Consider the following 27,492-nt stretch of genomic DNA (forward strand, 5'->3'; position numbering starts at 1 on the left):
CACCCTGTGCTGGAGATTTGTCTAGATCTGCTTGAGGTCAAAAAGAGACAGCCATGGTGGTGAGAAAGCGACTTACCCAATCCTCCTCCTTGTGGCCATTTTCCCCGAAGGCTGAGAGTGAAGCTGGGGTGTTCCCTGTGACCCAGTCTGGGGAGAAGCCAACCGCAGAGAAAGATGCTTCCTTTGGGAGCCAAGTGGACCCTCCAGTCGTAGCCCAGCCAGCCCCTTTCCCACCTGTGCCAGCCACAAACCCATCTGCTTCAAACCCCTTTCTTGTTTCCCTCAGGATTTGGGACCAAGGAGCAGCTGTCTAGGATTCATACCTTGCCTCTTCCACGCCCTCCCTTGTTTGCATACTACATTTCTCAGTTCCAAATAACCAAGCCACACAGAGATTCAAGTATTTGTTTCTTCTTTTCCTATTCCATTGAAGAGGCTGACAATTCTAACAATTACAATGAATTAGGGAAGGAGGTGGGATCTCCGCCCTCTAGGGTCAAGAACTCTTAAACTATCTCCTTTCTATCTTTGCTCAGCTCTTCCCCATACCCCGTCTCCATTTTTCTTCCTTTCTTCAAAACCCTCAACAGAGAAGCCAGCGCTGGGCAGCTGTGGGCTACGGCTTAGACAGAGGTGCGCTGGAGTCAGGCCACCTCGCTGGTGATATTTCGTTTCTTCTCACACACCCAGCGGTGCACCTGCAGGCAGAAGTCATCGTTCCAGCGGCCATCTGGCCTGATTTCAGCACAGTCTTCACTTTCACCTGGCTCATGCCCGTGCCAATCATCAGGCTGAGTGGCAGCCCAGTTCCTAAGGAGGCAAGAGAAAACTCAGACTCTAACATTCTGCTCCCAGCCCCAGCAACCCTCACCCCGAGCCCAGAAAAGCACAGCCTTGGAGGGTTTGGGAGTCTGGGGAAGAGAGAACTGGGGAATTTGGTCCCTGAGAGATGAGTCAGGGTGACTTAGAATGAAAGGCCAGGGGGCAGTCCCCAGAGAAATCTAACAAGAGGGTATGGGAAGAGTCCACTTACTTGTAGCTGTGACTGTAGTCTGTGCCATCCACCCATTTCCAGGAGCCATCGCTGTCCGTGAGACCTATCCAGGTATCAAAGGGGTTCGTGTGTTGTGCAATGAATTTCTGGAAAAACAGACGACAAGGAAGTTTCTAGTCTCCTGTGCCTTTATCCTCCCTCCATGCAGCCATGGAGCCGTGGCCCCCTCAGCCTTTCCCAGCCTGATCTGCCCCCAGGCTGAAGCATCAGCTTCCAACAAGACTGCTTCCTAGCTTTTCCTTCTGTCACTATAGCTATTGTTCAGTGCACATTTACTGGGCTAGACTTTATGCTGTCTGTGCAAAGATGATCTCATTTAATCCTCAGAAGCCCTCCAAGATGGGCACTGCAGCAACCACACTTTGCAGGGAGTTGCAGAACCCAGAGAGCCAATCCTGTACCTGAGCTAGTGGACACTGTCCTGTTCACAGCCCTGGCCCAGCGTCCCCCTTCATTCCCAGCTTATGGCTCTACCCAAGCTCTGGTCCTCTCCCTGTCTTCTGTCCACAGCCTCAAACTCCTGGCATCCTGATCCTGGTCTCTGTTCCTACTGCCTCCCCGGACCCCAGACCCACTAAAGATCTCAGTTTCACTTGCCTCTCAGGTACATCGTCCCCTGGTCGCTCTCACTTTATGTGTAGCTGTCATTTTCTGAGATTTGTCAGGCCCAGGAGCCTCTAAGCTTGGACCCACTGCCCAGGGCTCCATTATGATCTAGCTATGTGGAATCTGGCAATCGGTGCAAAATAGGAAAATGCCTGGGTGCGAGGACACAGCCCAGCCAGCCAGCCAGCCAGCAGGGGCTTGACTGAAAGTGGCTCCCCAGGACTCACATGCACCCACAGCCCCAGCACAGTAGCCCCTCCAAGTGCCTTTCTCTTACACATACAGCCATTCCTGGGGACTTAGGTCCCATGGTTTGGTAGGGTAGCAGGGGGAGGTCAGGTCACCTGGTTTTGTGGAGGAAGCAGAGGGATGGATCCATTGAGCAATGTGCACACTCAACAATTCCCTTTGACAGCCAGCAAAGGGGCCCCAACAGTATTTGAAGGAAAATTGCCTAATTCTACTCTCAGTGCCTAGAAAAACAACTAAGGTTCCAGTTATTCACCTCATCTGATTATCAGAAACTGTTACATCCTGAAATTCTGGAATCCCACAAATAGGATGTTGGAAACAGATGTTCGGTGCCACAAAGAAAAATTCGCACTGAGACAAAAGACTTTTCAGCAAAGCAATTTTTACTTCCTGCAGGAAGGGTACTCTTGCCAGCAGGAAGAATACCTTCACTAGCCACGAGAGTACAATGAACACAGGGAAAAGCAGACATATTTATCCCTTACACATTTGGGGTTGTTCTTACTGCTGTGCCTGATTTTTATTGGTTGGAGCCAGACCTTACAATTTAAACTAAAGCCTGATTGGCTAATAAAACTTTTTTAAACAGGTAAAAGCAATGGAGAATGAAAAGGTATAAGGAAGGAGCATAGGCTGCAAGCTGGGACATGCCTGTGAGCACGTCCAGCACAGACATCGTGATTAAAGTACAAGGACACAGAATGTACTACGTGCCTGTGAGCACGTCTAACAGCTACACAGGATAGGGCTTAACAAAGAGCTACTAGCAAGAAGGATTTTTTCTTTAACAAGAAAGGAAACTCTGAGGAGGAAATTTTCTACTTTCCACATAGGAAGAAGAAGCATGAAGGGTCAGCCCTCAGAGGCAGGTAAGAGTGCCCCAAGTCCAGAGGAGTCAGCAGAGTTGGAGAGAAAGTGCCTGGAGACAAGATATGCTCTGTGCTGCTGCCCTCTGGCAGCCCTCCCTCCTATCACCACAAGAAACAACCCCTCCCATCACCACAAGAAACAACTGGCAGAGATTACAAATTAGCAACATCCAGCCCTCAGTGTTAAAGATGGAGAGGAGGAATCGAATTGCACCAGATGATCAGAGAAGGCAGTCTCCGGGATCATTCATCCCCGCTTTCCGGGTGAATCATAGGAAAGAATACATTGTATCCATTCACAAAAGTAACAGAGAAGGAAAACACTCATGGAATTTATGCCCCCAAAGAGGAAGATGAGGCAGAGGAAAAAGAACTGGGATATCAAAGAGAGGGATGAAAAACAGACTTTGAAAAGAAGCCTTTCTTCAGAATGTAAGGGGATGTTGGAGAACAATTTCTTTACATGCTTAAAAATTTTTTTTAAATGACATGAAACGTGAAAGAAGACATCAGTAAAAGAGAATCTGATGATAAGTAAAGGAACTGAAAAGTTTGAGCTATATATTTAAAAAAGAAAAAAAAAAAGGCCAGGTGCAGTGGCTCAAGCCTGTAATCCCAGCACTTGGAGATGCTGGGGGTGGGGGGGGGGGAATCACCTGAGGTCAAGAGTTCAAGACCAGCCTGGCCATGGTGAAACCCCGTCTCTACTAAAAATACAAAAATTAGCCAGATGTGGTGGTGGGTGGCTGTAATCCCAGCTACTCGGGAGGTTGAGGCAGGAGAATCTCTTGAACCCAGAAGGCAGAGGTTGCAGTGAGCCAAGATCGTGCCACTGCACTCCAGCCTGGGTGACAGAGCAAGATTCCATCTCAAAAACAAAACAAAAAATTTTAGATAAAACACTTGAGGAGCCTAGGAAAGAAAAGATTCAGGCACATGGGAGTAAGAGGCATCCTGGTCTCCTCACCTTTCCTGTGGAAGTCATACAAACTTTTAGTTTTCGAAGCAGTAATTTTCAGCCTATTATTTAAAGTTATACAAGTAATCACTGGAATAACTCAAAATAAACCACATAGATTCCAAAATTACAAAAAGAGCACCTCTCACAGAGCAATTGTAAGAAAATTAAAAAGCATGTAAAGCAGAAAAAAGAAAGGACTAAGATGAAACATATCTAAAATATAAATGAGATACTCAACTATTATAAGGAAAGGTACTTAGTAGATTTTTTAAACATCAAAAACAAAACCTGCCAGGCGCAGTTTTTGGATTACAGTGGCTCACACCTGTAATCCCAACTCTTTGGGAGGCACGGGTGGGCGAATCACTTGAGGCCAGGAGTTCAAGACCAGCCTGGGCAACATGGTGAAACACTGTCTCTACTAAAAATACAAAAACTAGCCAGGCATGGTGGGGTGTGCCTGTAGTCCCAGCTTCTGGAGAGGCTGAGGTGGGAGGATTGCTTGAGTCTGAGAGGCAGAGGTTACAGTGAGCTGAGATCATGCCACTGCACTCCAGCCTGGACGATAGAGCCAGGCCTTGTCTCAAAAACAAAACAAAACAAAAAACCTATACAGGAGAAATCCCTTAAGCTTAGCTGCCCCATGGCACTCCTCAGGGAACGGTCCAGGATAAGGCCAAGATTAACTTAAATCGGCATTTTTAAGGGTGAGACCCAGGAGTCGATATATGTTTTTAACTCTTAAAGAGACTACAATGTACTGTCGAGACTGAGAATCATTCCTTCAAAACAGAGATGTGAAAACATAAGAAATGAAAGGATAGACAGATACAGCAAGCAAATTCAAGTGAAAAAAGTCAAGGACCGGTATTTATATATCAGATAAATTCAAGGCAAAAAAGCATTAAGTGGGACACACGTTTGCTCCACAATGACAAAAGCACGGTCCAACATGAAGTTGTCGTGGTCATGAACTTGTTGTGTGCCAAGTCACAGAACACTGAAATCAGGTTTAACTGCATGAAACTGACATTTGTAGAGGTCAAAACTGATGAAAGGTTGGCACGTTCAAGCTGATCAGTAAGCAAAATACGTTCATACTCACTCTCTGCTGTAAAGCACTAACAGAGCCTGATGCAAAGCAAACACTACATATATTCTGGCCCCCGTATCACTTGGCTTAACTACTGCAGCAATAAAATGCTTCCAAGTTCAGGCCAGGCGCAGTGGCTCATGTCTGTAATCTCAGCACTTTGGGAGGCTGAGGCAGGCATATCACCTCAGGTTAGGAGTTTGAGATCAGCCTGGCCAAAATGGTGAAACCCATCTCTACTAACAATACAAAAATTAGCCAGGTGTGATAGCATGCACCTGTAATCTCAGCTAATCAGGAGGCTGAGGCAGGAGAATCCTTTAAACCCAGTAGCAGAGATTGCAGTGAGCCTAGATCACGCCATCGCACTCCAGCCTGGGCAACAAGAGTGAAACTGTCTCAAAAAAACTTCCCAGTTCATACAGAACAAGGCGCTCACAGACCCCACAGGATCAAAGCCGCTAAAGAGGCTGGGTGGGTCTCAACTGTGGCCACATCTCTTGTTCAATTTGTGACAAGTTACTTAACCCCTCTGTCCCTTAGTGCCAACATCCCCTCCCCCCCGCCTCGAACTGGGAATAATACGAGTGCCTGTGCCCTGGGATTGTGAGGTTTGAAGAAATGAATGTATGAAAGCACACAGTAAGTGCTCAGTAAATGTTACGATTATTACCCTCCTTTTCCAAAGCCGTCCCATCTATTCTAACAGGTTGATTCTTCTCCATGAACTTTGCTGTCTGGCAGTGGCAGACAGAGCACCTTGGAGGGAACCAGTAACCCTCTGCAGGTGAGTCACTGGGCTGCTCCCTGCTCGGTTCCCTTCATGCAAGTGACCAGCACTTGAAGGCCAGCACAGCAAGAAGGGACCCTCGGTGCCTTCCCTGTGTTCTCCGGCCTGTCCTGGCCCCTTTGGTCATTCTGTCCCGTATCCTGTCTCCTGACCTGCTCCGTATCACCGGGTTGCCTGGCTCCTGTCTCTTTGTCAAGGTCCAGGCTGCAACCTCCCACCTCTTAGAATCAGCAGCTGCCTTAACTCAGAAAGCTGAACATATTAAAAAGAGAGAGAGAGAGAGAGAGGCCGGGCGTGGGGGCTCACGCCTGTAATCCCAGCACTTTGGGAGGCTGACGTGGGTAGATTATGAAGTCAGAAGTTTGAAACCATCCTGGTTTACATGATGAAACCTCGTCTCTACTAAAAATACAAAAAATTAGCCAGGCGTGGTGGCATGAGCCTGTAGTCTCCGATACTCAAGAGGCGGAGGCAGGAGAATTGCTTGAACCCAGGAGGTGGAGGTTGCAGTGAGCCAAGATCGAACCATTGCACTCCAGCCTGGGCAACAAGAGTGAAACTCTGTTTAAAAAAATAATAATAATCAATGGTTGTTTCACTGAACCTCCCAGAGCTCCACTACAATTCTGCTTCCGGACTCTCTTTTTAGGTTAAAAGGATAAAATAAGCCTGATCCAGCCTCCCACAGCCTGCCTTCCAAGGGCGTCCTCCTGCCTTCGGGAAGCGTGGCCTCACCTGCTCCTCCCAGGAGTTGATGACCACCAGGTGTGCATTCTCCAGCTGGCAGTACTTCTCTGCCTCAGCCCAGGCCTTCCCCGAGTGAGAGAACCAGTAGCAGCTGGCTTGGTGCTCCACCCAGTTGACGGGGCAGCAGGTCCTTTGGGAGCCTGAGGGGTCAGGGGGCAGGGGGATGAGATCCAGCCAGAGGGGCACACACTGGGACTGCACATGCCCCACCCCTACCATTGCTGTGGAGGAGTTCCATCTGGCAGGTCAGGAAGCGCAGGTCCATGGGGAAGTGCTTCAGATGCAGGAGCAGGGAGTCGTGATCTAAGACAGGCAGGTGAAAGTGCTGCCGGCAGGCACGTCCCCTCCTGCCTGGCTCCAGCCTGTGGCTGGGGAAGCACATCCACCCCACAGACTCTACCATGCATAGACCACACCACACCACACACCACAAAGACACATATACCATTCCTAGATCACACCACACACCACACATACCACATACCACACACCACACATACCACATACCACACAGACTCTACCATGCCTAGACCACACCACACCACACCACACACCACACAGACACTTATACCATGCCTAGATCACACCACACGCCACACACACAACACACACCATACCACACAAACACACACCACAGATACATATATCACACAGACCCATCACACACACATTCAGGCCACCCGGACCACATACATACACACACATATACACCACACCACACTACCCCACATGCACACACAGACACATCATACCAACACATACACCCACCACACACATATGCATACACCCCCACATAGAGACACACCTCACACACATACACACATTCACACACCACACACATCAAACCACACACACTATACCACACACACAATCATACACACTACAGGTACACCACACACACATACACCCACACACAGATCCATCACACACACATACACCACACACACACACATACACACAGACCACCCCACACACAGATCCACCACACACATCACATGCAAACACACACATACATCATACCACACACACGGACCCATCACACTACACCACACATGCACACACAACACACACATATACACACTACACACTACACATGCATCCATGACACAGCACCCCACACGTACGGAGACACACACACGACACACACACCGCACACGTACACATGCACACATACCCCGGGAGGCTCTCTGACCTGCTTTCAGGTCCTGCTTCTGTTTCTCCAGCTTGGCTCCCAGAGATGTTATCTTGTCACCCACGCTGCCTCCTGAAAGTGGAAAGCCAACTGTTTCCCTGCTCAGCCTCCCTCCGTTCTCATGCTCCTGGGGCACCAGGGGGCCAGCACCTCATCCTGGGCATTGCAGGTGTCCACCTCCTGGCCTCCACGACCCCGCCCAAGCTCCCTGCACTGCCACAGTGGCTCAGGCCACTCTCCTGCCAAAATCCCTTCAATGGGTTCCCATTTTCTCAAAGCCTTGCTCTATCATCATGGCTCGCCTGTGTGGCCAGGCCCCTCCCGACCTCTCTGGACACCCCTTATCTGCCTGTCCCTCCAGTGGGCTCCCTCCCACCACACTCCATCTGCTCACAGCCCCAAGACATGGTGCCTTCCTGGCCTCCAGATGTCGCAGATCCAGTCTCTCCACCTGGCACTAACATCCTCCGTCCCCACCGGCCTCCCTCTTCTACATCCTCCAGGGCCCCTGGACACCCTGCCCAGCCTGCACCCCACAGCACCCAACACAGCCCTGACACAGACTCCCAGGGTTTGCTGACGCAGTGAGCCCAGCAAACCTGTGTGGATAAACGAGAGCCCAGCCATCCAGCCCCTCACCGTGGGTGCCGAGAGCATAGATCTCCATCAGGGTGCTTGAGGAAAAGTTGCGGAAAGCTTCCTCCAGGGTCCGCAGCTCTGCTTGCAGCCGTGCACCTTGTCAGGTGGCAGCGGGGTCAGGATGAGGGAGAGGGGCTGTGACCCCATCACTGTCCATGTGACCAGCCCCTCACAGCCCCCACATTTGCCCCACCTCCATCCCTTCCCCTCCCATCACCCCCATCACTGCCCACCACTGCCTGTGTCTCTTCCCCAACTCCTTGTCCATCCCTGCTGGCCCCTGTGACCCTCACTTTGGGACCCAACCACACAGATCACCACCAGCAACAGGATGTTGAAGCCCAGGGCAAGCAGACTGAAGCGGACTGTGGAGCAGAGACGCTGTGGCAGGAGCTGGGCAGGAGGTGGCCCTGTGGGAGAGGGGCATCAGGAGCCGGCAGCCAGGGCGCCGGGAGTCAGAGGATAAAGGCAGGGCCCCGAAGCCTGAGGAGGCATAACCTGGGTGGGGAGATTGGTTAGGGCCATGGGGGAGTCATCACAGGCCTTGACCCCAGCATTTGAGTATTGCGCACACACACACACACTCTTACACCCTCGCACCTGTATTGCCATGTTCAAACATACACACGAAGCTACCCGGGTGCACGCACCCATGCTCATGACACAGGATATACACATCAGCTGTGTGCAAAGCCCCGATCCTGGAGCTGGGGGACTGGGAGACATAGAGGGGGCTGGGACAGACCCATCCCTGCGTAGGCACATATCCAGAGAAGGGGATCTGTGAATGCTCTTCCTCCCACCCAGCCAGTGGCAGAGGCCTCCAGATCACCTCGGGCCTTAGTCTCAGCTCTTCTAAGGCCCCTGTCCCCTCAGATTGGAGACTCCAGAAGCTGGGTCCTGTGTTCTTACTAAAATCCATACTGGAACAATCCCTCCCCTCCCCAAATTCCATTGAGATCCTTAAGTCTGGTCATTCCACCATAGTCCACTCTCCAAGGACAGCCCTCCAGGTCCCACCTGTTGTCCTCATCCCCACCACTCAAGGCCTCCTCCCCAGTGGCCTCTGCCCTCACTCCCCCAGAGACCTCATTCCACTCTGAATTTGCTCCCCTCAGCCAGAGGCCATCTCACAGGTACCACGCCCACCCCTTGATCCATCCACACCCTGACAGCACTCATTCACACACTCACATACCCTCACAAACTCACACACACACACTCACCTGCCCTCACAAACACACACACTCACATACGCTCACAAACTCATAGACACATTCACATACCCTTACAAGCTCACACACATTCACAAACCCACACACACCCTCACACACACTCACATACCCTCACAAACTGACACACACACACTCAAACACACATTCACATACCCTCACACACACACCCTCACAAACACACACACTCACACACACATTCACATACCCTCACACACACCCTCACACACACTTATACATATACCTTCACAAACTCACACACTCATACCCTCACAAACACACACATGCCCTCACAAACTCACACACATTCTTGCTTCACTCAAAAACACACATTTGCACATACTCATGAACACAGGTTCTGTTGTACACACTCACATGTGCACACATATGCTAATACACACATTCATACGCCCTCCCACACACATGCACACACCTTCTGACACACCCACACACGTACACTCGCGCACTCACATCCTCCTGCACACAGAGCTGGGCTCCCCCTCTGCTGCCTCCAGTTCAACGCCAGTGCCCCCAGACCCGAGCTCCTGTCTTTGCAGCATCCACCTGCAAACAGAACGCCTGCTCTTCCTGGCCTCGGACACTGACTGTGGACTACCCTGTCTTCTCATTTCTATCACCCCACCCAGCACCACCACATACTGGGAGACTGAGTCAGGGGCCCAGAATCTTCCTCCCCAGGTCACCGTCCTGAGCAGACACTGCCCCTGTAAGTGATTCCCACAACCCTTCACCTTTTCCAGCTCACATGATGACATTCCCCCAGTCCCCACCACCCAGGCTGCTGGAGAGAAACGCAGGGACTTGGCTATATCCCTTCAGATGGGCTCCTCACTGGTGTCCCTCAGTCCATCAGAGTGAGCTCACTCTCCCATTAATTTCAGAAATCCTGGCCTCTCTCCAAGACTCCTACTCGAACTCTAAATTCTTTCACCCTCAGAAGATTCAGCAGCATCCAATATCCTTTCTGAGTGTTCACTATGTACTGGGCGCTGTGTGGACACTGGAGTTGCAGAGGAGAATGAGGCCGATAGGGCCTCTGCCTGTGGGGTCCCCGCCTGGTGGGAAGTCCTGCCAGCCCACTATAGGGAGAGGAGATGCTGCTGGTGTTCCCGAGTGGTCCTCGGGAGGGACCACCTATCCCTCCTGTCCCCTGCCCTGCCCTGCCCTGCCCTGCCTGGCCCAGCAGCAGCCCTCCCTCAGTTGGTTGGCCAGCTTTAGGAATGAGGAGTCCCTCCTCCCAGCCCAGCTAACTGGTCCCCTTCGTAAGCTCCAAGCCCCTGCCCCTCCTGCCTCCATGGAACCTGACTCCACCACCCGTACCCACACACCTGACACTCCTCCATCCCTGGTTCTTGCCTTCTGCCTAGAACTGCTCAGATCTCTTTCTCACCTTAAAATCTTTTCCCACCAGCCTGGGCAACACAGCAAGACCCCATCCCTACAAAAAATTTGAATTAGCTGGGCACAGTGGTGCACACCTGTAATCCTAGCTACTTGGGAGGCTGAGGTGGGAGGATGGCTTGAACCCAGGAGTTTGAGGCTGCAGTGAGCTATGATCCTGCCACAATACTCACATCTAAAAAAATCATTTCCAAGACACCTGGGTCTTTCAGTCGAGATTTACTAGAGAAGGATCCAGAGAAGGGGTCTTGGGAGACAGCGGGGAGCAGGAAGCTTCCAGGATCTCTCTGTGCCTATTTCCCCCACCCACCCCAACTCACCCCACCTCTATACGCACACATACACACACACAATCACACATAACATACATACACTCACACACAACATACACAATATACACTCACACAACACACACATAACATATGCACACACACACACACACAAGATACACACAGAGTCCTAGCTGAATCTGCACTCCTCATATGCACATACGTGCACATGCACACACGGGGCACATGTGTTCTTGGGTTGGGAGAAGGACAGCAGGTTATCTTCCAGATCTCCCCACACCTCTGGGCACACACTTTTCCTGGGGTCCTGGTGTAGAAAGGAAGGCGAGGTCAGGAGGCAAGCAGGGGTGTTGGGCCTCCTCAGTCCCTGTTCACAGAGTGGATGTGGCAGAGACCTCAAAGGGCCAGAGCCGTCATGAGCTGAGACAGTGGAGCAACGCCGCAGAAACTGCACACTTGCCTTTCCAAAATGGATTTTCTCTCCTGGGATTCAGCTCTCGAGTGCCTGGCCCCTCACCTCGCTGGAGGGGATAGTCATTCTCCTCCGAGCTCAGCTGCTGGATGTCTTGGAAGTCCTTGGCCATGATGGGCCCGGTCTGGAGCTGGACTGGGCTGGGGTTGCTCTGGGGGCTGGGGCAGAGGTGCAGATTCACGTGGAGGCTGATGCTGGGATGGAGGGCAGGGTCTGAGGGGTTCGGATGGTGGCCTGGGTTGGATCTGAGGTTGGCAGGGGGTTTGGGCTGAGGTTTGAAATTCCGCTGGTTTCTGTCCCTTCTCAGGAGACCACTTGGGCTTTGACCTGGCCAGGAGACCCCTCCACACACTCATGGACCAGACCACCCAGCAGTTTCCCGCAGGGTCCTCACCGTCCCTGAACCAAGGTCTCCTTGTTCCCAAACACCCCCGTCCCAGCTGCCTCCCCAGCCTCAGTTACCTGCTAAAGGTGTGGAGAGCAGACACCTGGTTCCCACAGACAGCCCCGGCCTTGGGCAAGGAGGGGTTAAAGCCAGGAGAACTGGGGCACGTGGCACTCAAGGAGGAGAAGGAGAGTGGAGGAGGGGCTGGTCCCGGTAAGGCCTGCACCCGAATGTCTGGGTGTCCCAGCTCTAACCTGGGACCTCCTGGCCTGGGACTTTGGACTGTAAACACAAGAGGAAACAGAGCTGTAACTCACCTGGAGAGTGGGGGCAGGGGACAGGGCCATCTCTGTTGTCATCCCGAGAGAAGGGGGTCCCTTGGGCTGCCCTCCTCACCTCCACACACCAGTCACCTCACTCATTGCACCATTTGGAAGGGGTGACAGGCCAGGAGGAACTGGGGTACAGTTTTCTATTTCCCCTCTCTCCCTCCCCCTTCCACTTCCTGCCTCTGAATTTCCCGGAATTGTGGGTGTCTCCAAATATCCCTTACCAGGATCACAGGGACCAGTTCTCTGCTCTTGCCCAGTCCCGCATCTGAGCCGCAGACCCCAGCTTCCTGTGGGCTCGGCCACCAGACTCTCAGCTCCGGCCCAACTCACTTCACTCTCCTGGGGAGTAAAGTCCCTCAAATCCAGAAGCTGCAGCAGGAGGAGGAAAGAAGGGCTTTGCAGAAAAACAGTTCTCCCTGCAGCAGGAGGAATCCAACTTCAGAGAGCCCCGTCGGCCCAGACCCTGCCCCGGCCCAGGCAATGCAAACACTGTCCTCAGGCCCAGCCACTGCCCTAAATTCTCCAAGGTGTTTTCTCATGTATCACATGCCCCGATGAGGCAGGGACTTTTATTATTCCCATTTCATGAGGGAGGAAGTGAAGCCTCGGAGAGATGAGGCAACTTGCTCTAGGTGGAGGCCCAGGTGGGTAGAGAAATTGGAAAAGCAAAATGGAGTCAAGAGGGGAAAACAGGCCGGGCACACTGGCTCACAACTGTAATCCCAGCACTTTATAGGGCCGAGGTGGGCAGATCACCTGGAGTCAGGAGTTCAAGACCAACCTGGCCAACATGGTGAAAACCCGTCTCTACCAAAAATACAAAAATTAGCTGGGCATGGTGGCAGGTACCTATAGTCCCAGCTATCGGGAGGTGGAGACAGGAGAATCACTTGAATCTGGGAGGTGGAGGTTGCAATGAGCCAAGATCATGCCATTGCACTCCAGCCTAGGTGACAAGAGCACAAACTCCATCTCAAAAAAAAAAAAAAGAGAGAGAGAAGAGAGAGAAATAGGGGTATGTATCTATCATAGTTTATTTCCCCTAATAATGAATCTGGGTTGTTGCCAACAACTACCGAAATTAACACTATGACTAATGTCCTCGTCGTGTTCCCATGTCCACCTAGGTGAGAATGTCTCTGGACACTGTATCCAGGTCAGGTGTGGTGGCTCATGTCTGTGATTCCAACACCTTGGGAAGTTGGAGTTGGGAGGATAACTTGAGGCCAGGAGTTCAAGGCCACAGGGAACTGTGATCACACAACAGCATTCCAGCCTGGGCAACAGCAGGACCCAAAAAAGAAAAGAAAAGCAAGAGAAAGAGAAAGGAAGGGAAGGGAGAGAGGAAAGAAAAGAAAAGAAAAGAAAGAAAGAAAGGAAAGCGGGAGAGAAAGAAAAAGAAAAGAATGGAAGGGAGGGAGGGAGGGAGGGAGGGACCTCAGAATGGTATTGCTCGGTCACAGAGTATTATCATACCTAATTCCACTTCGGGCTGCCAGACTGCTTTCCAGAATGACTCTGCCAGTCTACATTCCCACCAGCAGTATATGAGGGTTCTCTTTTCGGCTTTGTCACTTGATGTTATTAACAACCCAGTTGTTGCCAAGATGATGCCATATCCTTGTTCTTTAATTTTGCATTTCTGGCTAACAGTGGGTTTGAACATTTCTTCATCGATTTATTCATCATTTGGGTTTCCCCTTGCATGAATTACCTTTTCATATCCTTCACCCATTTTTCTATGGGCTTTCCTGAATCCACTTTGTTGATAAGCCAGAATTTCCTGTATGTTCTACTTGTTCAGAAAACGAGACCTTTTGAAAATTAAAAATATATATATTGTTAACTCCAAAAAATGAATAGATGCTATGAAATAAAAAATTTAGAACATCTTCCAGAAAAAAAAAGACATAGATTTTTTTTAAAGGATAAAACAGTTAAATTGGAAGAAATTATTTTTTCTCTGGTCTCAGGCTATCAAATATATTTCCCACCTGGGAAACTCTACACAATCTCCAGACTCCCCCCAACCTTTTTTTTTTGGAGACCGAGTTTCCCTCTTGCTGCCCAGGCTGGAGTGCAATGATGCAATCTCGGCTAACTGCAACCTCTGCCTCCTGAGTTCAAGCAATTCCCCTGCCTCAGCCTCCCGAGTTACAGGCACACTCCACCACACCCAGCTAATTTCTGTATTTTTAGTAGAGATGGGGGTTTCCCCATGTTGGCCAGGCTGGTCTCAAACTCGCGACCTCAGGTGATTCGCCTGCCTCGGCCTCCCAAAATTCTGGGATTACAGGCATCAGCCACCACGCCCAACACAGACTCCCCTTCTTAACCCACTCCAGGGGAGGAGACTGACTGATTGGCATGCTTGGCTCCGCCCCTTGGGGGGCTCCCTTTGGTATCTTTCTGCCCACAAGGAGCACACCTTGTATTCTACTCTCTGCCTGCAACGTAGAGCTGCTCCTGCTTTGCCCAACTCTGCCTGTGACTGGGTGGAAGCATCTGCCTAACTTATCTAATATTTCAATCTAATATTTTAAGTCAAATCCTCCTTGTTGCTTATCAGCAATTATGCCAACATCTTGATATCCACTCATCTCTCTACTGTGTCTTGATTCTCAATGGATTTCAAACTTGAGGAAAAACAAGGGTTCTTTTTCTATTGGCCCCATAAAACCTCCAAAATGACATAAACAATAAGTTCAAAGAATGAATATCCAACTAATAGGAGTTCTAGAAGATAAATAAGAGGAAGAAAAGGGAGAAAAATTATCAAAGAAATAATACAAGGAGGTTACTTAGAATTAAAACGGATAGGTCTTGGCCAGGCACGGTGGCTTACACCTGTAATGCCAGCACTTTGGGAGGCCGAGCCAGGGGGGATCACGAGGTCAGGAGATCAAGACCAGCCTGACCAACATGGTGAAACCCTGTCTCTACAAAAAATACAAACTTTGGCTGGGCATGGTGGCAGGTGCCTGTAATCCCAGCTACTCAGGAGGCTGAGGCAGGAGAATTGCTTGAACCTGGGAGTTGGAGGTTGCAGTGAGCCAAGATCATGCCACTACATTCCAGCCTGGCAACAGAGTAAGACTCCACTTCAAAAACAAAAAAGGACAGGTCTCCAGATTTAGGTATTCTAGTAATAGCCCAGCTGAGCTCATTCATTCAAAAATGACCCAAAGTATGCCACCATGAAATTTCAGAATGCCACAGATAAAGAGAAAATTCTAAAAACCACCAGGGGTGGGGGTAAATTGCCTACAAAGAAACAAGAATCAGAATGGATTTCACTTTTCAGCTGTTACACTGAACACAAAAAGACAACAGGATGATGTCTTTAAACTTCCAAGGAAAATGTTTTTCAACCTAGAATTGTAGAGTCAAACAATCAATGGCATGAGAGGGTAGACTATAGAACTGTCAGCTACTCCAGTTCTCAGAGGATTTATTTCCTACTGCTGTGTCAGGAATTACCACAGAAAGTGAGTAGATAATCCAAAACAATACATGTAGAAGAACATCTCAACATAAGCCCTTTTCATTATTAGAAAGAAAATTTTACTCAGCTCTTTCTGTACTTTTTGCCTACAGGCTAACTTTTTTTCTTAAAATGAAATTCCAGAGCCTGGCCAAGATGGTGAAACTCCCACTCTACTACAAATATAAAAAAAATCAGCCATGCATGGTGGAGTGCACCTGTAATCCCAGCTACTCAGGAAGCTGAAGCAGGAGAATTGCTTGAACCTGGGAGGTGGAGGTTGCAGTGAGCTGAGATCATGCCACTGCACTCCAGCCTGGGCAACAGAACAAGACTCCACCTCAAAAAAGAAAAAAAAAAAACAGCCAAGATGGAGTCACTTTTGCCTCCACACCAACTGTCCATGGAAACAAGCAGGTTTTGTTTTCCAGAAGAAATGAATGTTCTTTATAACACCAGATGAGATTTTAAAACAAAAACAAAAAGCAGGCTGGAAGGAAGAGAAGGAGGCATTTGAGAAGCGTTTGTACAGGTGAGAGGTGCCTTGTCCCCCCCCTCCCACCTCACGGGGAAGGAGATGCTCACAAGACTCCCATGAAGTGAGGGCTTTCAGGAGGACCCTCTCAGAAGTTTAGCTATGATTTCAGAAGTAGGTAAAGGGGGCCAGGCGCAGTGGTTCACGCCTGTAATCCCAGGACTTTGGGAGGCTGAGGCAGGTGGATCATTTAAAGTCAGGAGTTCAAGATCAGCCTGGGCAACACGGTGAAACTCCTTCTCTACTAAAAAGACAAAAATAAGCTGAGCATGGTAGCACACACCTGCAGTCCCAGCTACTCGGGAGGCTGAGGCAGGAGAATTGCTTGAACCAGGGAGGCGGAGGTTGTAGTGAGCTGAGATTACGCCACTGCACTACAGCATGAGTGACAGTCAGACTCCGTCTAAAAAAAGAAGAAGAAAAGAAATAGGTAAAGGGAATGTTGTGTCCTAACTGGAGTTTTCTGAGTGCCAGAGACCTAAGAATGACCTTGCTCAAACAAAGCCTGAAAGAGCCACCCGTAGCTAAGGTGAAGGGTGTTCCTGCTCAGCGACCCACAGGTCGTGGAAGACGGGAAGAGATTTTTCAAGAGTTCCCGTAACCTCGCAGTGTAAAGCAAAGCAGGAGTGCTACTGATTCTCCTGCTGACTCCCTCTGCTGTATGAGGATGAACCTTTAGGGGTGAGAGTGAGAGTGCTACTGATTCCCTTTCCAAGAGAAAGTCCTGGGCTGCCCCAGAAGGCAAAAGGTCGAGTGAAAGGAACCCACCCAGAAGGTGGACATGGTGAAGACCACAACAGGGACTGAAAAGAATGCATTCCCCCCATAAGGTCATCCACATAAGCCAATCATAAATTCCTGCTAGAGCTGGATCCTGCTCACACTGAATAAATGGTAAAGAATTTTGTGGCCGGGCGCAGTGGCTCACGCCTGTAATCCCAGCACTTTGGGAGGCCGAGGCGGGCGGATCACCTGAGATTGGGAGCTCAAGGGCAGCCTACCAACTTGGAGAAACTGCATCTCTACTAAAAATACAAAATTAGCTGGGTGTGTTGATGCACGCCTGTAATCCCAGCTACTCGGGAGGCTGAGGCAGGAAATCACTTGAACCCAGGAGGTGGTTACAGTGAGCCAAGATCGCGCCATTGCACTCCAACCTGGGCAACAAGAGGGAAACTCCATCTCAAAAAAAAAAAAAAAAAGAATTCTGTGTTCACCCCAGCACGAAAGTGAAGGAACGTAGTTGCAATGATAGTACTGGTTCAGTATTCCATCTATTCCAGTCAACCAAAAAAGAATATGGAATATGGGAAAATATAGAACCCAAGAAATATGGGCTGTGAGTTCAATCCCATCTGGAGAGCATGGATTTAGCAACTAGAAAGGATAGAGAACTTCTCCCTGTGGCTCCAGGAAAATTATTCTCGTGATGATCAGCCCAGACCCCACAACCAGTGTCAGAACTCTGTCCAGCAAGTAGCCCCAGGCAACGGCTGGTATTCCAGAGGACACGGATGTGAATGATTTTCCTTCAGTAAAGTGTATTCCAAACCTAGGAAGGTGTGAAACTAAATACATAGGCGGTGAAGTAAATCTAACATGGAGTATTAATACATCTGTGCTAAATTTAAGAGCAATCTATATTTGGTATTATAATGTGTAAGAAAATTCAGCATACTAAAAGATTTGGAATTAGCCTGAGATAACAAATCAAAATATAAAATGAAGTACTTGATTTTAGACTTGTGGTTTCTTTTTCAGTTGAAAGGTACGAAATAATTTGATGAGGTTTGTGAACAATACTGGAATGTTGACGAGACCTTGAGATTCCTTATGAGTATTAATTTGCCTTATTTACTTAGTTTTTGATTGTTAAAATCAAATCCCTAAAATACACCTAATGTGTAAACTCAATTTAAAACGTTTCTAGGCATTTAACTGCATGGTGAATGAAACTGATTATTTAAGAGAGTTTTGTGTCTTTGACTTTCATTATTATGCATTAATCAGTGAGAAAGTCAAGTTGGTGGCTCTTATTTAGCACAATTTATTAAAAGAATAATTATTGCAGAGCCCAGTGGCTCACACCTGTAATCCCAGCACTCTGGGAGGCCGAGGCAGGGGGGTCACCTGACGTCAGGAGTTGGAGACCAGCCTGGCCAAAATGGTGAAACCCCATCTCCAATAAAAATACAAAAAATTAGCCAGGTGTGGTGGTGGGCACTTGTAATCTCAGCTACTCCAGAGGCTGAGGCAGGAGAATCATTTGAACCCAGGAGGCAGAGGTTGCAGTGAGCCAAGGTTTTGCCATTGCACTCCAGCCTGGGTGACAAGAGCGAAACTCTGTCTTGGCCTCCCAAAGTGCTGGGATTATAGGCATGAGCCACCGCGCCTGGTGAATAATTACGTTTATAAGCTGAACTTACAAGAAGCTTAAGGAAAACTAGGTTTAAAATGTACTTTAACTGACTATTAATTATTTTAAGGAAACAAAATGGTAACAGTCCATTCGGTACACAAATACCAGCATGAACATGAAAAACTCTCCTTAACTTTCGGATCCACATGCCAAAGGGCAGTGTCCAAGGGGCCACCTGAGAGAGCGCCCACCCAAGCCAAGACTACCTGCAGCAGAGCCACCCTGGACTCCCCTTCTGCCAGGCAAGTGGACACGGCAGAAACAGACAGGCCCCCAGCACCAGTCTGAGAGGCCCTGAGGCCAAGAAGGTGGGCTTCCTGCCCTGTCCACCCATGTCCCCACATCAGGAAGCTCTGTGTCCACCCCCTGCCACTCCCTCCTCTCTTTCTTCCCTGCTCTCTTTTTCTCCATGGTACTCGTCACCATTTGATAATGAATGTCATATATTTAGGTGATTATCTTTCTGCACATACATGCAGGCACCGAGACAGCAGGGACTTTGTCTCACTCGGTCCTAAATCCCCAGCACCTAGAAAGGTCCCCGCGCTTGGTCTGCTCCCAATCCATCTGTGTTGCATGAAGGCACGGATGGCCTCTGCTCCTGCTTTATGTCTCTCTCCCTGTCTGAACTGCCAGCTCCCTGACCTCAGGAACAACCTTATTCAACATTCAATCTCCGTGCCCAACACCAACCCAGAAAAAAAAAAAACAAGAGTCTAATCCACGTACAAGTGACTCCCTGTGGGAAGACAGGCAGGCCCTTTGGAATCAAACAAATGTGGTTTTCAGTGCTGGTTCTGCCACTTATCAGCCATAAGGGAACCTTGGACAAGTGACTCAAGGTTTCTGTTCTTCAGTTTCTTCAGCTGGAAATGGGGATGCTAATACCTGCCTCACTCTGTTCTTGTTGGAATTAAACAGGTTAATGTAAGGCAAAGTGTCTAACGCTGACCATTTTGGGTGTTTTTTGTTTTTTTGTTGTTGTTGTTTTGGATAAGCAAAGCCCTCTCACTGTAGGTGCTCAATGAAAATCAATTCCTTTACTCCTTTTAATCTCCTCCAATTGCTGCAGAGAAAGCTTGGCTTCCCTCCCATTGAGCTGGTGCTTGACTTAGATTTACTGCCTTGGGGAGTGACAGGAGTCAGTAGGGGTGGGCTGAAGGGCCTGGCAACTGTGCCTCAGAGGAAGGCCCCAGCTTCCTGCAGCTCAGGCTGGCAGATGGGAGCAGAAGAATCAGTTCCTGGTTGGGAATTTGGAGACATCAACAATTTTGGAAACTTCAAGGACAGGAAGCAGAGAAAAAGATGTGATAGAGAGGGGAACAGCAGTCAGCCCCTCTAGACAGCCCTTCCCACTCCCAAGTCACAGAAATGAGGAAAGCCAACAGGAAGGGACAAATTCCCAAAATTCCCAGGTCCCACCCAGGCCAATCCTCCAGCCTGGTCCAGAGATCAGTTCTGAACTCAGCTCCCAGCCCCCACAACTCCATCAGCCCCAGACCCACTAGCCACCTGTCCCAGGCCCAATTCCAACAAAGAGAAGAGGTGGGGCCCTGAAGAAAATTGAGGTTCCCCAATGTTAAACACACACTCTGAATGAAGAGACCCCCCCAGACAAGCTTTGTGTGAGCAACATGGCTGTTTACTCACCAGGTGCAGGTGGGCTGAGTCCAAAAAGAGGGTCAGTGGAGAGCAGTGGGCTAGGAGTTGGTTTTGTAGGTTTGGGGTAAGCAGTGGAAAGTTGCAGAAGTTACAGTTCAGGGCGGTTTTTGCAAGCTGGGAGGGGGTCATAGGGTCTGGAGTCATGAGGTTGATCTATCAGTTGAGCAAGGTCAGTTACAAAGTCCAGTTGCCTTAACAGTTGAGGCAGGAATAAGGAACAATAGAAGAATGTCTCAGGGTTAATGAGGCACTACAAGCATTGGTCATTCTTCTCCTTTTTGTGATTTTTCAGTTACTTCAGACTTTCTAGTTCCAGGAACTCATCTGGAGGTGTACATGCAGGTCACAGAGGTTAGCATTCAGTCCATTGCACCATCAGCCTAAAAGACCCTACACCCAAATCACAGAACTCCCCTGGCCTCTCCACCGTCTGTTTCCACTTCTCCTGGTCTCTGTCTTCCTCCATTTATCTGCCTCATTCCATGCTTCCACCGTTCTCTCCTCCGTAGGCTCTCTCTCTCTGCCTCCTTCTGGCTCATTCGCTCACATATTGCACAGCAGGTATGTGCTGGGGAAGAGGGAGAAGGCCAGTGAGTAAAAGCAGAGGAAGCAGAGGACAGGGCCAGAGAGAGAGGGAGGGGCTAGATCACAGGGCCTCAGGGGCATGGAAGTCCTGAGGAGTTTTCTCCTCTGTGAAATGGGGGAATCACTGATGAGTTAAACAAGGCAACACATGGTCTGATACACATTTTTTAAAGTCACCTTCAGGCTGCTATATGAGAATGAACCTTTAGGGGTGAGAGTGGGCAGGGGACGTTGGTGCCAAAGTGTCAGAAGAGAGGTGACGATGGTGTTTGGGACTGGAAGTGGCTGTGACGACAGTGAGGAGATGTCAGATTAAAAGCAGATTATGGCCAGGTGCAGTGTCTCACGCCTGTAATCCCAGCGCTTTGGGAGGTTGAGGCGGGTGGGTCTTCTGAGGTTAGGAGTTCAAGACCAGCCTGGCCAACACGAAGAAATCCCATCTCTACTAAAAATACAAAAAAAATTAGCTGGGCATGGTGGTGGGCACCTGCAATCCCTCCTACTCAGAGGCTGAGGCAGGAGAATTGCTTGAACCCAGGAGGTGGAGGTTGCAGTAAACCGAGATCGTGCCACTGCACTCCAGCCTGGGCAACAAGGGCAAAGACTCGGTCTCAAAAAAAAAAAAAAAAGTACTTTTTGAGCCAGGTGCAGTGGCTCACACCTGTAAGCCCAGCACTTAGGGAGAGAGAGACAAGAGAATGGCTTGAGGCCAGTTTTGAGACCAGCCTGGGCAACATAGTGAGACCTTGACTCTACAAACAATAAAAAATAAAATTGAACCATCAGTTCAGCACTGGCTGGGGAGGGCCTCTGGGTAGGGAAAGCAAGGCTTCCCGAAGAAGCTTTGGATGCGGCTGAGAAAGTGAGAGCAGTTTAACTGAGCCAAGAAGAGGGGGCTGGAGTGGGTTAAACGCGCAGTGTAGAAAGAGGAACTAAAAAAGGCTCAGTTTGGGATGGACTGTGTTTGAGGTCCCTGTTGGCCCCTGAGGGGAGATGCAGGGAGGAAGCTGAACAGGCAGTCTGGGCAGGGACACACGCTCCACACATTAACCCCAATGCCGGGAGCGCCGTTGACCTGAAGAGCTAGCCCTGCTCCTGCCCAGCTGGCCCCTGACCCCTGGTCACACTGGCCTCAGACCTGTGTCTCCTTCTCAAGTTACTGGTCCCCAGGGCCACTGTCCCTCGGTCTCCACTGGGTGCACTGGAAGGCAGGGTGAGGTACAAGAAGCCCCATTAAAGCCATGAAATCACCAGGCACAGTGGATCACGCCTGTAATTCCAGCACTTTGGGAGGCTGAGGTAGGCATATCACAAGGTCAGGAGCTTGAGACCAACGTGGCCAACATAGTGAAACCCTGTCTCTACTGAAAATACAAAAATTAGCTGGGTGTGGTGGTGCATGCCTGTAATCCCAGCTACTCAGGAGACTGAGGCAGGAGAATCACTTCTGAACCCTGGAGGCACAGACTGCAGTGAGCCGAGATCGCACCACTGCACTCCAGCCTGGCGACAGATCGAGACTTCATCTCGATAAAAAAAAAAAAAATGACATCAGCAGCTGAAACACCAGAAAGTCCCAGCTTTTGCAACAGCTCATAAGGACTGGCGCTTCCTGTAAGCAGTGACAGCCTGCAGGATTCTAAACTCTGCTTTTCTTTGTTTTGTCCTTGAGTGGATCACGCCTTCCTAATCTACCGCGTTCTGCATTTATCTACATCCTCAGGGTTTGTGGTCTTGTTGCTAGAGGCCTAATTCTCCCTGCCTGGTTTATAAAATCCATGTAACCCAGGATTTTTTTTGTGGTGTGGATACTCTATGTCAAAAGGATATGCATGCTTTTGAAATGTCACAGTGCACTGGGACCTGGAATCTGGAACTGAAGGGGGAACGATTCCCTTGTCCCCTTCACAGGGTTTGCAACAGGGAGAATGGCTCACTCCTTCAGAGTCCTGCTGCTCAAACCTCTAGGGGTGCATGCAGATGGGCTCCGACCCCTTGGCAGCGTCTGGGGATGAATGCTTACAGCTCCTGAAGCCCCAGAGGGTGTGTGTTACAGGGTCTTCTTTTTTGGGGGGAGGTGGGGATGGAGTCTCACTCTGTCATCTGGGCTGGAGTGCAATGGCACAATCTTGGCTCACTGCAACCTCTGCCTCCTGGGTACAAGCAATTCTCCTGCCCTAGCCTCCCGAGTAGCTGGGATTATAGGCACGTGCTACCACATCCAGCTAATTTTTTGTATTTTTAGTAGAGATGGGGTTTTACCATGTTGGTCAGTCTGGTCTCGATCTCCTGACCTTGTGATCTGCCTGCCTCAGCCTCCCAAAGTGCTGGGATTACAGGTGTGAGCCAACGCGCCCGGCCACAGAGTCCTCTTTTAGTTTTGCTGTCTGTAGGTGGCATGTGTAATCAGCTCTATTAGACCCTCTGTCTTACCACAAGCACAGAGGGCTTTCTGTATCCTGGGGTTCTCGTCTTGGTGTACTGAAAGAATCGGATCACATGTGGGCTTGGAGAATGAGTGCAAGGTTTTTTATTGAGTGGTAGTTCTCAGCAGGGTGGATGGGGTGGCCAGAAGGGGGATGGAGTGGGAAAGCCGGAGTCAGGCTGCCCAGTGGCCAGGCTCTCCTCCAGTTGCCTCAGCCAAACTCCACACCATTCCGCTGGTCAGTGGCCTGCCGGCATCTGCCTGTCAGCATGCTCTTACGCCGGTGTGTTTCTCTCCATGTCCAGCCTCTGTGTGTCTACCGGCTAGGGTCTCAGGGTTTTTATAGGCACAGGATGGAGGTGTGGCAGCCTGGGATGGTCGTGGGAAATGCAACATTTGGGCATGAAAACAGAAATGCCTGTCCTCACCCAGGTCCGTGTGCACAGGCCCAGGTGTGAAACCCTAGCCAGAGACCTGCTCTTCTACCCAGCACATCCCTGCCCCACTCCCATATCAGAACCAAATGGTTTTCTGTCATCTTGACATGATCACAAGGGTCTATGAAGCCAAGCACAGTCAGAGGGGCCTGGAGTGACATCATATGCCCACAGGATGGCAGCTCTTGCCTGTGTCAGAAGCACAGAAATGAAGGGACCCTGCCTTCAGAAAGACCACAGTTAAGAGGAAAATATACAGGTTCACAAGCTTGGAGTGAGTGGACCCCAGAAATTAGGCGTCCAAGGAGGCCTTTCTGGAGAAATGCCTCAACCACCCCCAGAAAAGCCTCAGTCCAGAGCCTTACCCTCCAGACGTCCCACCCACACACCTGCCTGTCAGAGGAGAGCAAACACCAGGAGAGCCACTGGCCACAAGTATATGGTATCTGATATATTTATTTATTTTCATATAAAATTAATTTTAAATTAAGTATTCCTGGATGATGAGGAGTTACCTAATGGGTACAAGGTACATTGTTTGGGTGATGGATACCCGAAAAGCCCTGAGCTCACCACTCCATGATCTATGCATATAACCATATTACGCTCGTTTCCCATAAATTTATAAAAATAAACAAATAAAGCTAAGAAGCAACACTTTTGAAATAAACACTACTTGAGTAAAAATGAACTAACCAAGAAAAAAATGCTCCAGGCTGGGCGTGGTGGCTCACGCCTGTAATACCAGCACTTTGGGATGCCAAGGCGGGCAGATCATGAGGTCAAAAGTTTGCGACCAGCCTGGCCAATATGGTGAAACCCCATCTCTACTAAAAATACAAAATTTGGGCTGAGGCGGCCAGACATAGGGCATCACGCCTGTAATCCCAGCACTTTGGGAGGCCGAGGCGGGCAGATCATGAGGTCAAGGGATCGAGACCATCCTAGCCAACATAGTAAAACCTGATCTCTACTAAGTGCAAAAAATTAGCTGGGCATGGTGGCACATGCCTGTAGTACCTGCTACTTGGGAGGCTGAGGCAGGAGAATCGCTTGAACCAGGGAGGCAGAGGTTGCAGTGAGCCGAGATGGCATCACTGCACTCCAGCCTGGGCAACAGAGCAAAACTCCATCTCAAAAAGAAAAAAAATGCTCCTGACACATGATCAAGTAATGCTGTAATGCCAGGTTAACATATGTTAGAGCTTATTACATGCCAGGCATTATACCCTGTGCTCTACATCCATTATCTCAATTAAGCTTCATAATAGGCCTAGGGAAAAGGATCTGCTGTTATCCCCATTTACAGATGAGCAAACTGAGGCCTAGAAAGAAATTAAACAACTTCATTGAAGTCACTCATAAGGATGGGTGGGGTGGCTCACACCTGTAATTCCAGCACTTTGGGAGGTTGAGGCAGGCAGATTGCTTGAGCTCAGGGCTTCCAGACCAGCTTGGGCAACATGGTGAGGCCCACCTCAACAAAAATAAAAAATCAAGTCAATCATAAGTGAGTGGCTCAGCCAAGATGCAGACTGCTATGGTCTGAATGTTGGTATCCCCCAGAATTCATATGATAGAACCTAATACCCAGAACGATAGTATTAAGAGGTGGGGCATTTGGGATGTGATTTAAGTCAAGAGGTTTGCCCTCATGGATGGCATTCGTGGCATTATAAAAGAGGCTGGAGGGAGCTGTTTTGCCCCTTCCGTCATGCCCCTTCCACATAGAAGTTGCTGTCTGTGGCTGGGCGTGATGGCTCATGCCTATAATCCCAGTACTTTGAAAAGCCAAGGTGGGTGGATCACCTGAGGGCAGGAGTTCGAGACCAGCCTGGTCAACAGGGTGAAACCCCATCTGTACTAAAAATACAAAAGTTAGCTGGGCATGGGGCACACGCCTGTATTCCCAGCTACTCAGGAGGCTGAGGCAGGAGAATTGCTTTAACTCAGGAGGTGAAGGTTACAGTGAGCTGAGGTTACACCATTGTACTCCAGCCTGAGTGACAGAGCAAGACTCAGTCTCAAAAAAAAACAAAAGAAGCCCTCGCCCTGTGCACAGGCACCGCAGCGGAGGTCCCCACACCGGTGCCATGTCAAAGAAAAAAGGATTGAGTGCAAAAGAAAAGAGAACTCGCATGATGCAAATATTTTTTGAAACAAAAGATGTATTTCAATTAAAAGACTTGGAGAAGATTGCTCCCAAAGAGAAAGGCGTTACTTCTATGTCAGTGAAAGAAGTCCTTCAAAGCTTAGTGGATGATGGTATGGCTGACTGTGAGAGGGTTGGAACTTCTAATTATTATTGGGCTTTGCCAAGTAAAGCTCTTCATGCAAGGAAACGTAAGTTGGAGGCTCTGGAATCTCAGTTGTCTGAGGGAAGCCAAAAGCATGCAAGCCTACAGAAAAGCACTGAAAAAGCTAAAATAGACCGACGTGAAACGGAAGAGCGAACCACGCTAGCAAAAGAACTGTCTTCACTTTGAGACCAAAGGGAACAGCTAAAGGCGGAAGTAGAAAAATACAAAGATTGTGACCCACAAGTCGTGGAAGAAATACGCCAAGCATATAAAGCAGCCAAGAAACTGCTGACAGACGGACTGATAACGTATTTGCAACAAAATCTTGGGCCGAAAGAAAATTTGGGTTTGAAGAAAATAAAATTGATAAAACTTTTGGAATTCCAGAAGACTTTGACTACACAGACTCAAATATTCCACGGTGGTGAAGGATGTAAATTTTAAACTATTATCTGAATAAGTGTACTGAATTGTCATTTGCCTGTAACTATATGTATCCTTTTGTTAAGGTTAAATAAAGTATAAAACGCAAAAAAAAAAGTTGGTGTCTGTGTTGAATGGTCCTCATCAGGCACCAAACCTCCTGGTGCTTGATTTTGGCCTTCCCAGCCTCCAGAACTGTGATCAACAAACTTCTGCTGTTGATAAATTACCCATTCTAAGGCATCTGGTTATATCAGTACAAATGAACGCAGACCCAGTTCCCTCTGATTCCAGAACCAAAGCTCTTGCTACTCTGCACCCCTGGGGTACATTCCTGGCATCACAGACCTGCCTCTGTTTTAGCAGTACAAGATACGAAAGGTCCAAACCCCCTGCACCTACCTTTGAGCTCCACACATGACCATCTCCAGGCTTCTCATGTGCTGAGTCCCTGGAATCCCAGTCCAGGCATCCATCTCATGCCCTTCAGCTCATCTTCCAGGATGTGACTTCAGAGGAGAGTAAACTCCTCCTCCAGGAAGCCTTCTCTGACTTACCAAGTAGAGCTCACCAGGCCCTCTTGGGCACCACCTCCATGCAGAAATATTCTGTAATCTTTGTTTGGGGACACTGTCTATCTCCCCTGCTGCACCAGGCTAGGCAGGACCCGTGGGTTTGTCATTTCTGTGTCTCTAACATCCTGTACAGAACCCAGCACACAGCTGGCCCAGACTCCTCAACTTTGCCCTTACACTCATGACAGAGGAAGGCTAGTGTTTTTGTGTAAACACTGGAAAAGTCTCAAGAAACAGCTCATCAAAAAGTAAGGAACAATGCGATTCATCTATCAGTTTTACAATCATTTGCATTTGGTAACCTGTTAGGG

General features: G+C 49.3%; 1 protein-coding gene and 1 pseudogene across 19 annotated transcripts; one reads left to right on the forward strand and one right to left on the reverse strand.

Moving 5' to 3' along the window:
• Nucleotides 1–395: 395 nt before the first annotated feature.
• On the reverse strand, nt 396–27,119 carry ASGR2 (asialoglycoprotein receptor 2). Of its 19 annotated transcripts, none has more exons than XM_078372857.1 (14): nt 27,009–27,119; nt 20,425–21,004; nt 16,639–16,758; nt 14,051–14,150; nt 12,558–12,705; nt 12,082–12,286; nt 11,665–11,777; nt 8,497–8,613; nt 8,204–8,299; nt 7,565–7,636; nt 6,589–6,675; nt 6,361–6,512; nt 1,034–1,140; nt 396–810 (listed from the first exon to the last, which is right to left on the reverse strand). In XM_078372857.1, exons 4-14 carry the CDS (start codon nt 14,069–14,071, stop codon nt 645–647), a joined length of 1,284 nt encoding a protein of 427 aa, XP_078228983.1. In that variant the 5' UTR covers nt 14,072–14,150; nt 16,639–16,758; nt 20,425–21,004; nt 27,009–27,119; the 3' UTR covers nt 396–644. The 19 variants fall into 19 exon arrangements, with proteins under 19 accessions (XP_078228983.1, XP_078228981.1, XP_078228979.1 ...); XM_078372855.1 differs by having other exon boundaries at nt 11,608–11,777; XM_078372853.1 differs by having other exon boundaries at nt 7,547–7,636; nt 11,608–11,777.
• LOC100405717 (meiotic nuclear division protein 1 homolog pseudogene) lies at nt 25,977–26,442 on the forward strand (annotated as a pseudogene).
• Nucleotides 27,120–27,492: the final 373 nt, after the last annotated feature.

The sequence above is a fragment of the Callithrix jacchus genome, chromosome 5, assembly GCF_049354715.1.
Source record: "Callithrix jacchus isolate 240 chromosome 5, calJac240_pri, whole genome shotgun sequence".
NCBI classification, from domain to species: domain Eukaryota; kingdom Metazoa; phylum Chordata; class Mammalia; order Primates; family Cebidae; genus Callithrix; species Callithrix jacchus.